Source organism: Peromyscus leucopus, chromosome 7 (genome assembly GCF_004664715.2).
Source record: "Peromyscus leucopus breed LL Stock chromosome 7, UCI_PerLeu_2.1, whole genome shotgun sequence".
Taxonomy (NCBI): Eukaryota; Metazoa; Chordata; class Mammalia; order Rodentia; family Cricetidae; genus Peromyscus; species Peromyscus leucopus.
In genome coordinates, this window is record NC_051069.1 from 108,256,471 (window position 1) to 108,269,853 (window position 13,383).

At 43.4% G+C, this 13,383-nt stretch overlaps 1 protein-coding gene across 1 annotated transcript in view; it reads right to left on the reverse strand.

Moving 5' to 3' along the window:
- Positions 1–2,541: 2,541 nt before the first annotated feature.
- Scn11a (sodium voltage-gated channel alpha subunit 11) overlaps positions 2,542–13,383 on the reverse strand; it is an 88,199-nt gene continuing 77,357 nt past the window's right edge. The window contains exons 24-26 of the mRNA XM_037208035.1: positions 8,940–9,040; positions 7,143–7,413; positions 2,542–4,135 (exon numbers count right to left, since the gene is read on the reverse strand). Of these exons, the coding sequence (XP_037063930.1) occupies positions 3,108–4,135; positions 7,143–7,413; positions 8,940–9,040 (1,400 nt within the window). The 3' untranslated portion in view covers positions 2,542–3,107. The remainder of the gene's footprint in view (positions 4,136–7,142; positions 7,414–8,939; positions 9,041–13,383) is intronic.

Consider the following 13,383-nt stretch of genomic DNA (forward strand, 5'->3'; position numbering starts at 1 on the left):
AACACTGCGCCAAACCACCTCAACTTGTCAAAATCCTACCCATCCATCAAGCTCACCCAGCTGTCACTCTCCCCTGCAGTCCTCCTCCATCCACATCCCGAGAGCAGAGCTATGCCCGGTTTCTGGCATTTGTTATATTACTGCTTTATCATCATGTGAGCACATGTGTGATTCTCTTCCTAATGGATGCTCTAGAGGTCAAGGGCTACTGGTTAGCAGCTGTTACACAAGGTGTGCCAGGCTTGTCCTCAGGACATGACTGTTGACAGAGGACATTCAGTGTGTCCCCACCCCAGGAGAAAGAGCCCCAGCATCATTTCAGCTTACAGGGCAGCATCTGATTTCCCAGCACTGGGGTTACAAACACATAGCACCACCCCTGGCTTTTCCATGAGGATTCTGGGGCTTGAACTCACATCCTCACTCTTGCAACCTGAACCCTTACTGACTGAGGTGTCTCCCCAACCAGGCAGTCCCCTCCTAAGGACCCCCTGGTGCTTGCCCAGGGAGAGCCTTCTCTGGGGAGGATGAGCTTCCAGTTTTCTCCAAGGCTTGAGGAATTCTCCATCCTGCCTTGGGTATCCTCCCTCGGCCTTCAGGCTGCGGTAGCATCAGGCTCTCCAGGATCACCGTGGGGCGCTTAGGAAGAACCAGTTGGGTGTTTGCTGCCATCTAGTGAAGGAAGTGTAGTCCAGCCTCTGGCTGGAACTGGTTTTGCCAGCAGAGGCAGCCCCAGGAACCCATTCTTGCCTTGGACCCATGTGGGGGAGGATAGACGTATGTAAGGGGACTGGAGCTTCTGCACAGAGAAGATCATATTCGGGACCCTGAATGGTGCTCTGCAGGGACAGCAGCCAGCCCTGGTCGATCCTCCCACCTCCAGCAAAGAGGCATTTCCCAAGAAAGCAAGCCAGCCCGTTGAGAAAACTTGGTGTGTGTAGGGGAGGAGGCGGGGGGACCGTCTAGCGCTGAGAGGCGAAATGCACATGAGCTCTCATCCCTAACCAGGAAGCTGTCTCCAGCTGACACACTTGCAAAGGACAGGCCCTATGCCCAGCAGTAGATGCCCAACACAAAAAACTCAATGGATTTTTTGTAAATTTTTTTTGTATTATATTGCTCTATTTGGGCATTTTTTAACTCTTATTTGTCTTTTGCTTATAGGTCATGGTTTCCAATTTTGTGTTTTCATGAGTTCTGTGTGTGTACATGTGCACGCAAGTGTGTGCGTGTGTCTGTGTCTCTGTGTGTTTCATTTTCATTTCTTGTGTGCTTTTTCTTTTTTTTATTCTGTTCTCTTTTTTGCCTGTTTGTTTTCTAAAGGGAGAAAGAAAAAGGAGGTGTGGAATTGGATGGGTGAGAAGGTGGTGAGAATCTGGGAGAAGATGAGGAAGAGGGAACTGTGATCAGAATATATTATTTGAAGAGAGAAACCTTGGTAGGGATCTGTAAGGTCCCACTCTAGAGACATTGTCTAGGCTGCTCCATCAGCTACCACCTGGACCCTAAGGAGAACTTGACCATGGCTTTAGAACTGGTGATTTCCTCATGGTCTTCACAGTTCTGCTGGGGAAGCCTCATGGGAAGGCTCATCTCAAAAGATTCCTGGTCCTGCAAGAGCCTCCTTCTTCTTCCTATCAGGGTACCAAGAGTTGATGTGCTCTCTGTCACTGTGATAAACACCATGACCAAAGACAACTTGGGGGGGGGCAGGATTATTTCAGCTTCTGTCTCCAGGTAACAGTCCATGATTGAAGGAAGTCAAGGCGGGAACTGAAGCAGAGATCATGGAAGAATGCTGTTCGTTGGCCTAGCTTCTGGCTCATGTTTGACTATCTTTTTATACCCCCCAGGCCCACCTGCCTAGGGATGGTGCTTTCCACAGTGGGTTGGGCCCTCCCACATCAATCATCATCAAGACAGTTCCTCACAGACCTGGCCAAAGAGCAATCTGATTGAGGCAATTCTTCAAAGTTCCCTCTTCCCAGGTAACTCTAGGCTGTGTCAAGCCTGCTATAAAAACTAGCTAGCACACCCTGTCTCTCTCCGTTGCTGGGATTCTAGGGGTTCACCACCCCTACGTGATTGGTAGTTCCAGGAGTGCTGAGGATCAAGCTCAGGTCCTCACGGCTGCCCAGCAACCAAGTTCCCAACCCAGCCATCCCTGGCCCCTTGCTCTAACTCTGCAGGTACTGTAACCAGAGTCAACCAGACTTCCTTGTTGGTTCTAGGAAATGGTGGGCTGGAGCCAGTTCGAGCTAGCTCTTGAGCATTTAATACACGCATTGCTTCCCAGCGCCTCATCCAGTAACTTCCGTGTTTGTGCCTCGGAACCAGTCGTGGTGGGGACATTCACATCACAGAAACCTGTGACTGCTGAGACACAGGCCTCTTCCTCGGGAAGAGCCCACTCCTAACAGCTTCCTGACAGATGGCTGGCTCCAGGCCATATTAAACCACAGCTTACACAACCACCCACCAAGAGGGACATTTCAGCCCACTGTCCCGAAGAACCGCACATTGGATGTTTCGTTGATCTGTTTATTTGTTAGACACCCGTGACAGATCAGAGCTTCTGAAGATGGTGCTAACTGACAAGTCAGGATCATGCTTCTGGTTTGAGCTATACACCCAAAATACTTAGAGCTGGTAGAGACAAATGCAACAAGCTATTTGCTTATTGCAGGTTTTGACTTTTCATTTAACATGCAAAAGAGACATGAAAAATTAAATAGACACCTTGGGAAATATACCGAGAACACAACCTAAGATTTTCATGTGATTTTTTCCTTCTCATCCTTTTATATTTACATAATTTGAACTGTATTTCAAGCCTACCATTACTGTGGACGTCTTTTGTGCCCTTTCCATGTCTTTCTTCATTAAACCAGCCCCAGTGGTTCCTGGGTAGCCTTATCTTAAATTCCTTCGAGCATCATTTTTAAATGAACACTAATATATATGTATCACCTCTTTTAGCACAGAAAACAAATGAATGACTCGTTCAGGGAGTCCACTGCTTGTTCGTAGGCTGAGCTATGGCTCCCCAGAGCTCAGAGGCTGGAGGCTAAGCTGTGAGGCTGTGAGGTAGGGGTGAAGGTGAGAGCTCAGTCATAGTGAACCTTGACCTTGGCCATATCCAAGCTAGACAAGTCTCCATTGCAAAATGTTTGGTGTGATGAACTTGACCTATCTCGTAGCTTCAGCTTGATCACCTTCTCCATGTGTTTCCGGAAGGCCCTTTGGATGACAGCGGCACACAGCTCCTCCTCCTTTCTCTTGGTGGTGCTGACGATGGGCTCATACAACTTTCTGAAAGGATTGGCCTCCATGAACTTCTCCTCCATCATTGCCTTCATGGTATCTAAGCCACTAGAGTTCCCGAGGACCCTGGTGGTGAAGGCAAAGAGAACATCCATGCAGTGGAGGCGATCACCGGTCACCATGGGCAGATCCATCACTAGAAACTGAAACTTGTTCGGCTTGGCCACACGCAACGGCTCAGGCAGAGCATCAGCAAAGTCAGAGAGAGCCGAGTACTGGATGAACTGTGTCGCTTCAGGATCAAACTTCTCCCAGATCTCATAGAAGATTTCAAAGTCATCTTCACCCAAAGGGTCCTCGCTTTCTTCTGTGGCCGTATTGAAGTTCTCCAGGATCACGGCAATGTACATGTTGACCACGATGAGAAAGGAGATGATGATGTAACTGACGAAGTAGATTATGGCTATCAGTGGCTGCTGACAGCTGTCACGAGAGGAGGAGTTGGAGGGTTTGTAATCCAGCATGGGGCTAAGGAGAGCATCCCAGCCAGCTGAAGTGGTTATCTGGAAGAGACAGAGCATGCTGCCTGAAAACGTTTTAAAGTTGAAGATGTCATCGATTCCAGAGCCGTTCTCCACTTTGGAAAAACAGTTCATCCCAAAGATGGCATAAATGAACATGACCAGGAAGAGCAACAGACCAATGTTGAAGAGAGAGGGGAGAGACATCATCAAGGCAAAGAGGAGCGTCCTGATGCCTCGGGCCGCACGAACCAGTCTGAGGATTCGGCCAATCCTCGCCAAGCGAACGATTCTGAAGAGCGTGGGTGGGAAAGGAATGTTACTGTGCTCCAGGCCAGAAACCAAGGTACCTAGAGAGGGAGGACCAGTGAATTCCCAGCATGCACTCCAGTTTTGAACCCAGCCAGTCTTCCATCTCAGAATTCCACTGGGGACAACATGTTATCTACACTTGGTCATTTATATATAAAACTAAGAAATGTCCACCTGTATTTCAATTTGAAAAATAGTCTCTAAGGGCCATACAATTATAGATGGGACTTTTGATGGGGCCTGGGAGGCAATTTATAAAGGTTTATTACCTATGTTGCATTTTCTTTTTAGCTACACATGGGGCAACACCTACCATGATTTCCCCTATTTACTTAATGCAGATGGTAAACAGGCCATTTTTTTCGCACATTGAGTGTTTCAGACTGCATGGAGAAATTTCTGCTGAAGTTTGGCTTAAGCCTTGATTGAGCTACAGAGAGAAATTGTGGAATCCGAGAGAGCCAGGTTTATCTGAAGGGACAGGTGTTTATCATCTAGGGTTCCAATACAGCCCTCTGCAGGTGAAGACAGACTAGCTGCTGTGGAGGTGGGGAGCTGGAGGGAGGTGGCGGCCCTGAGATGCTCCTCTTTAGTCCACAGCTGCCCACTAAGCTCTCATGTTTGACATTCTGCTCACTCCAAGGACACCACTGAGGTGTCCAGACTCATAAAGCTTACATATGCAGTTGAGAGACATTTTCTCTGTTGTAGACACCCCAGAAACAGAGTCCCAAACAGAGCTTTGCACAAACTGATGAATATTTGGGCCTAAAATGTCACACTGTTCTTGCCTTGCCTGCTTAGCAGGTAAGAGCCAAGGGGCATTAAGGAGTTTACATTTTGGCCCAAATATTATAGAATGGCTGGAACATGCTTGCCTTGTGTAGACATGGTTTTCCCCTCGCTCTGAGGTCATTAGGGATCACGACAGTGAAATGTTTCTGCCAGTCTCCTAATGACAACAGAGAACTCACTAGCGGTACCTCATCATCTGAGTATGTAAAAGTAGTTTGCTCATTGAGCAGATGATTCTAACAAGGTATGATGGCGTCAACACAGCACCAGCAGCCCTTTCAGGCTTAGCCTTAAATACTTCCTGGACTAGTCAGGCCTGTGTGATCTGCCCTTTCTCTGATTACAGTTTTTGTGAACCTCATGATTTGGTGTTCAAACTAAAATGAGTGAGTACTATTCACTAATTGGACTGCTAACTCCTAGAGAGAGAGGTTCACTTCTGCTCACACTCATTTGACACTACTGTGAAAGCTGAGGAAGGAGTTTGGGAAGGTGTGGAGGGCAGGTGTTGGATGGATGAGGACACAGAAAGGTTCATGGAGTTCTGCCCACGCTAGTGAACAGAATTTGGCTTCATGTGAAGATTTGCCCTGCGCTGGAACAGAATTTCTAGTAGCATGTGTGAGTTCAGTCACCTAGGAGCTGTTGGATCTCAGAGATATTTCTGGAAGCTGCACAATGCCCAGCATGTCCTGGAAGGGGCGATAGAATGATGCCCCCCTTTGCACATGGGCAAAAGGGCTCATGGCCACTCCCTTTGGGGGTGGGGGTGCACTCATCTGATAACCATTCTCTAACTTCTATTGATGTCAGTTTCACCAGAACTTGTGATTGGGACTGCTTAATAAAGATCATAGGTCTATTTTGCTGCCAATACATGGGTCTAAACTATGCACATAAACCTCACAGCTTTGAACCCAGGCAGACTCTCTGAGACAATCTGCATCACCTAGTAGCAAGAGAAACCAAACACTTAGCTCTAACACCTGTGACGCAGCCTCTCCAAGATGGGACTGAATCACTCATTTGTAAAATCCAGTTCTCCTTGTCTTTGTTGCGTTCTGAACTATGAGAAAGCCTCTTGCCACTGCCCCTCACCCACAACACAATGTAAAAAGTGAAGTGAAGTCAGAGGTGACAGCTCACGCCGGCCCTCTCAGCACTCAGGAGGTCGAAGTAGGGGGTTAAATGAGTTTGAGGCCAGCCTAAGCTATATGATGAATTCCACATCAGCCTGGACTAGAGTGAGACTCCATCCTAACATTCCTCCTCACATAAGAGAGAAAGCCAAATTAATGGATTAGTTAAAATCAAACTTCAGAGGCCCACATAAACTAATGGTTAGCCATGTGGAGGCATGCTTAACATGCACAAGGGTGAGTTGATTCTCAGCACTGGAGGGGAAAAGTAAGAGAGAGGGCTGGAGAGATGGCCCAGAGGTTAAGAGCATCAACTGCCGCTGTTGTACACTTGGTCACCAGCACCCACACCAGGGGTTTACAACAACCTGTGACTCCAGATCCAGATAGTCAGTGTCTTTGGCCTTGGTCTCCTTGGTCACCCACACACATAATTTTAAAATGATAAAAATTAAAATTTTCCAAAAAAGTAAGAAAGAAAGAAAAACAAAAAAAAGAGAATAAAGTATATGGTAATAATTATCTTTCTTCCATTAAGCTTTATGGTTTATGGAGCATGTCTGTGGTTATGAAAAATCCACTGATTATAGAAAGAGGCTTGCTGGCGAGTGGGGTCAAAGCAAGACAAGTATAGCCCACACCCTGGCTTGTAAACACGAGATTCAGGATAAAGAATAGGGACTGTTTATCATGTGAGACAGTCTTGACACCTGAGTGGGGGGAAAGGGAGTCCCAGAGATGCCATGTAGTCCAACAGCTGCTCTGGTACCCTTGTGGGTTTTGAACACAGGCACCAACATTGGTACCAATGGCCAAACTCCTAAACCACAAACCGCCCGATGGGGCTCATGGTGGCACAGAAGAAGTAGAATTCCAGTGCACCCACCTGAACAAGAGGATTCAACTGTGTGCACAGTCAAGAAAATGGAAATCATTGCCTTGTGGCGACTTCCCAGCAGGGCATGACTTCCATAGCCCTCCCCCATTTCCCCAGAGACTACATTAAGCCTAATCTGTAGCTTTGTGGAGAAGCTTGACACACTTCCAAAAGATTAACTTTAGGTTTACTTCTGCCTCACCCTGGAAAGTCCTGGCTACTGGTTTTACTTACTAATGATAGAAAGAACCACGACCACACAATCAAATAAATTCCAGCCATTGGTGAAGTAGTACTGCCTCAAAGCAAAGATTTTGATGAGACACTCTATGGTAAAGATGACCACAAAGGCTATGTTGAGAATATCAAAGATTTTCTTCACTTGGTGGGTCTGGCCTTCAGATTCAGCCATCATGATAACCATATTTAGGATAATAAGACCCAAAATGATGACATCAAAGACCTGGCTTGTAACCAGGTCGAACACAAAGGCTTGACATTTGTTCTGAGGAGGAAAAAGAAAGAATAAAATTATGCCATTAAAATAACAAAATATGTCTTCTCTTACAATGAAGGCAGTTCCTTGAAATATACACAGACCCCTTTCAAAGGACAAGAAATTCTTATAGCCTCCCATTGTTACTTTGTTTCAAATTCAATTGGGTGACTGTTTTTATGTGCTTAGGCTTTTCTTTTAATTCTACTTTAAAACAAAAACAAAAATAAAAAATATCCTCAATAGCAATACAACTTCAGTGGTGTGATGGACTATGATATGATGGACAGTGATGTGATGGACTATGATATGATGGATGGTGGTGTGATGGACAGTGATGTGATGGACTATGATATGATGGATGGTGGTGTGATGGACAGTGATGTGATGGACAATGATGTGATGGACAATGATGTGATGGACTATGATATGATGGACGGTGGTGTGATGGACAGTGATGTGATGGACAGTGATATGATGGATGGTGGTGTGATGGACAGTGATGTGATGGACTATGATATAATGGATGGTGGTGTGATGGACAGTGATGTGATGGACGGTGCTGTGATGTATGGTGGTGTAAAGCTGATATAAAAGAGCTCATGTAGGCTTCAACAATATAAAGATAAGCCTCAATGTCCATATCTGCATTTACCTAAGAGAAGAATGCAGAGAACATCTACTTATCTTGGACAAAAATGGAGCAGACATTTCCAAGGCTCTGTTTCCATTCAGAATAATTAGAACTTAAGCAAAACTCTGCATTAAAGCAGTTCTCAAATGTTAGTTGTTAATTCTGGTTGGAATAGGCTAGAAAAACAATATCCCAGCCCAACAATTGCTAAAGATGGAGGACTGATTGTTTCATAGGATGACTGGAGGTGATGCTGAACATGATTTCCTTTTTTTTAAAGTTTTAAATTTTTTAAGATTTATTTTAGCTAGTTGTAGTAATGCATACCTTTAATCCCAAGCACTTGAGAAAGCACTTGAGGAGGGTCTCTATGAGTTCAAGGTGGCCTGGTCTACATAATGAGTTCCAGACCAGCCAGAGCTACATAGAGAGACCCTGTGTCAAAGAAAATAAATGTATTGTTCAGGCTTTTTGTAATGAATATGCATGTCTAATTTTCCTAAGGACTTGGGTGCATCTTGTTTTTTGTTTTTTGTTTTTTTTTAACGTTCTAAGATAACATGTATAAATATTTTAAAGATCCTAGGGGCCTGGAGAGATGGCTAAGTGGTTAGGAATGTATACTACTCTTACAAAGGGTCAGAATTCAGTTCCTAAGCATCTGTGTCAAGTGACTCACAACTGCCTTTAACCTCTGCTCCAGGGGATCTGATGCCCTCTTCTGGCCTCTGTAAGCACAGCACTGACATGAACATTCAGATACAGAGAAACATTTACACAAATCATTTAAAAACAATAAAAAGAATACTTCCTTTAAAGTTAACCGGAGATTTTTTTTTAGAAACCTGTGCCCCTCACAATCTTGCATCCAATGTGAGTATTTAGTGTCAGATGCCCTCACCAGTGGCCTTGGGATGGGTTTTTGAGGTTTCTTGGTTCCTAACTTTTTCATTGCATTGTAGTATTTCTTCTGTTCTTCTGTCATAAAAATGTCTTGGCCACCTAAGTACATGGAGAGATCAACAGCTAGTTAGTCACTGCTAGCCTAAGTACACGGAGAGATCAACAGCTAGTTAGTCACCACTAGATATGTTTGTGAATCAAGTCCTGAATTTTTAAAAATAATTTTAAAGTTACATGTCACCTTTATCAATAGTTCATATTCCAAAGGGAATTGAAAGAATATAGACTCAGAGACCAGAAGGAAATTTGATTTTAAAATAAGGGATAAAAGAGAAATAAGGCCATTTCAATCAGGTATAGCTCACTTTTTAGAACATAAAGTTTACACTTTCTTTATACAATCTTTTTAAAAACTAAATACAGTTCAGCTAGCATAAATTAAAACATAATAGAAAATATGCTGTATTAGACTTCTCTACTAGTAATTAGCAACAAAAACCTTAGAATAAAATCCTATAGAAGAGGAAGGAGATGCAGGGAAGGGGGTAAAGGAGGAAGGGGGTGTGACTAAAGCTCATTACAGACATGGATGAACATGTTAGTTAACATGAACCCACAGTCATATGCACAGACAACTGGGTGAAATTTTAAAAAGAGAGAGAAAATGCTATAAAAATAGAACTGAAATTATCTTAAATAATTAATGTAACATTTCTACTAAAAGTTAATTAAAATCTTCCCAGAACAATTCTTAAGAAAACATATGAGTTTTAAATATTTTCACTACTAATAAGGAAAACAAGCCAGGATTTTCATTTCTAGAATTTCATGGAACAAAAAAAATCTAGAAATATCAGATGAAATAGAACAGAATTCTTTAGAAACATGTACCTGAACTTTTTGGGGGGAAAAAAAGAAAAGAAAATTTCCAGGCTCTGAAAATTAAGAGATAAGAAACAAAATGGTTTGTCCCAAAGCCACTGCTGGAGGCTGGAGAGATGGTTCAATGGTTAAGAGTGAACTGCTCTTGCAGAGGACCTAAACTTGGCTCCTTAGCTCCCAGCACTGACATCAGACAGCTTACAACCATCTGTAACTTGAGCTCCAGAGGATCCCATGCCCTCTTCTGGCCTCTTCAGGCACTGCACTCATGTGCTTGTACACACACACACACACACACACACACACACACACACACACACACTAACATCTTTTTTTAAAGGGAAGGAAAGTGTCTCCGGACAATGAAAGCCAACAAAAGACTCAGTTCCCACTAGCAGTAAAATGCTGCTCTTCTCCAATCATTTGACTGCAGGCTCCTATCTACTGGTCTTGGGTTTGAATTTTCTCATGTAGACCAAGCTTATACAGTTCTAAAAATCAGCCTAGTTACCTGGTTGCTTTTGGATGCTGGACAGAAGTAAATCATATTCATTATGTTAGCTTGGCTTCTTGAGACTGTAATACATATGCTTGGGATAAAGACAATGAGTAACTGTGTACATTTAAAATATTTATTCTTGTTTTAAACTATGTTGTATGTATGTTTGTGTGTGTGTATGTTAATGTGAGTGCACTTGCCTACAGAGGCCAGAAAAGGGAATCTAATGCCCTAGAGCTGGAGTTAAAGACAGTTGTGAGCTGTTCGACCTGGGTGCTGGAAACCAAACTCTGGTCCTCTGCAAGAGCTATGCATGATCTTAGCCTCTGAGCCATCTCTGTAGCTCCATAGCTGTAGAAATTTTCATTTTTCATCATCTCCTATGCTCTTGAGACCAAGTTTCTCAGTGTAGAAAAGAGAAAACACATCAGAAAAGAGGGGAAGTGAACCATTAGACACCTGTTTCTACATCTGCATTTCCTTGTAGCTTTGAACTCTCTCTCTCTCTCTCTCTCTCTCTCTCTCTCTCTCTCTCTGGAAAGGCCTAGAAACAATGACAGTGCCTGTACCAGAACAATGTTTTGAAAAGCCCCAGCATTCATGAGCAAACTGTCCGATGCGGACAGAGGGAAGAGGGTCCATCTTAGACCTGCGTCTCCTGTCACTCAGACGCAGAAATGCTGCCGAGTAAAGGGACTTGTTTTATCTGAATCCTGATTCGGGTCCAAAACTTTAATATAAAGAAACAAATAAAAAGGTAAAAATTAATAAATCAGGAAAATTAAAGATATCTGTGAGTGTTTACATAAAAAAAAGTCAGTGATCTCAGGCGAAGAACTTAAGGCCGTGTCTGCCCGAAGACTTAGAAAAACAAGGACAAGTCAGGAGACGGGAAGAGATAAAGTGGGTCATGACAGCAATTAATGAAATGGCCAATAAGAGAAGAATGCAAAGACGTGAAGAAACTGGGACTTGGTTCTTTGAAAAGATAAACAAGACTGAAAAACTTTTGTCACTATTAGTCTCTCTAAGATTAAAAAAAAAACAACTAATTAATAGAGCTAGAGACATAAAGGAGCCATACACACACACACACACACACACACACACACACACACACACACCACATACAGAGACACACCCAAAAAATTTTGCCAAAATTAAATTCATTATTTTGTATACTAACTTAGAAAAAAAAGCCACACATGGTAGGAAGCTTGTGTATGTAATCCTGGTAGTTGAATGCTGTGGCAGAAGGGGGCCAGCCTGGGCTACCCTGTGAGTTCCAGGCTAGCCTGTCTCAAAATATCAACAACAATAATAGTAGTAATAATAATAGCAGCAGCATTGACTATCTTACTAAAGAAAATTAAAATGGCATATGACACCTGAGTAGAGACAATTTGATGAATTTGAAAATTCATGTGAAGTTTCTTGGATAATGTAGTGACATTGTGGTTATGTTTGAAACCAGACATGTGGGTGTAAGCAAGAGGGTTCAGCAGGTGAAGGAGCTTGACTCTGCCTCACAAGCCTGGACACCCGAGTTCAATCCCCAGAACCCACATAAAGATTGAAGGAGAGAACTGATTCCACAGAGCTGTCCTCTGATTTCTACATGTTCCATATACCCCAGTATACCATGCACATGTACATATAATAATAATAATAATAATAATAATAATAAATGACGTTTAAAAACAAGTTTGAAAAAAAAGTTTGAGACCACCCTGGGCTTCATTGTGAAACCATGTCTCAAAAAAATAATCAGTAAAAAACAGCAGACTCCAAAATTTAACTCTTCCTGGGAATGTTCTTTGTTTTTCTGTGATAAAAAAAAAAACAGATATGTTTTGAAATATTTATGATAAAATGAATCCCACAGTAGGAGTCTGAGGGGGTGCCTCTGGCAGGAGGATGTTCTTCAGTATTAAATGTTACGCTGGGTGCTGGGTGTTTTAGGTTCATTCTAGAATATTCTTATACACTTGAAATTTTCCAAAATAAAAAATAATAATAAAACAAAAAGATGCTGCAGTGTGATCCACAAAAGGCTTCCCAGCTGTGGGGTTAGGTCGAAGCCGCAAGGCTGACATCCAAATTGCTGGTATTGATTGCAATCAGGACGAGCGTGACAGAGGGGACCCAAAGTCACTCCCCCTCCCTGCACAGCAGACTCAGTGAGGCTGTGCCCCGCAGCACAGGACTTCCTGCCGACGCTGAGGCTAGTCAAGAGCCAGGTGATGTTCAGATGAATCAGAAGAGGCCAGCGGAAAAACACAGAAGAGCCTTAGCATAGTTATAACAACCGACGAGCCAACGCTGGCCAGAGGGGCTGGGAGCACCTTATGTTCTCAAAGAAAAGAAAGCCCAAGGGGGAGCTTGGTTCCAAAAAATACTCAAGTCTCTAAGTTTTAAAAGAAAAAAATGTTAATGCAAAAATGTGGGAAGTGGGGGAGGATGGCTCAGTGGGTGAAGTACCTGGTGTGTAAGAATGAAAACCTGAGTGTGACCCCTGGGACCCACATAAAAAGCCCGTGGGGCTGGGTGTTGTGGCTAAGTGGTAGAGCACTTGCCTAGCATGGACAAGACCATGGGCATCATCTCAACACTGAAAAAATAAAGCTTACAAAAGCTGAATGTGGCAGCACATGCCTGTAATCCCAGCACTGGGGAGGCAAAGACAGGCAAATGCCTGGGGACAAATCAGTAAGTTCCAGTTCAATGAGAGAGAAACTCTGCCTCAAAATAATAAGGTGGGGAGATACTGGGAAGATCCCAGTGTCAACCTCCAACTTCCACATACATGTACACAGTATACAAACACACACACACACACACACACACACACACACACACACTGTAAGAAGAAAGTCACAAAACAGACTTAGTAGATTAGATATACATAAGAAAAGGATGACAATTTGTCTTTAAAATAGCCAAAAGATGTGAACAGATGGTCCTTACTAGTAGCTAGGACCACTGGTCTATAACAAGGCATGAACCTCACTACTGAGCAAAGAAAAGAGCAGAAAAGCATGAGACACTTTCTGCATCTGTC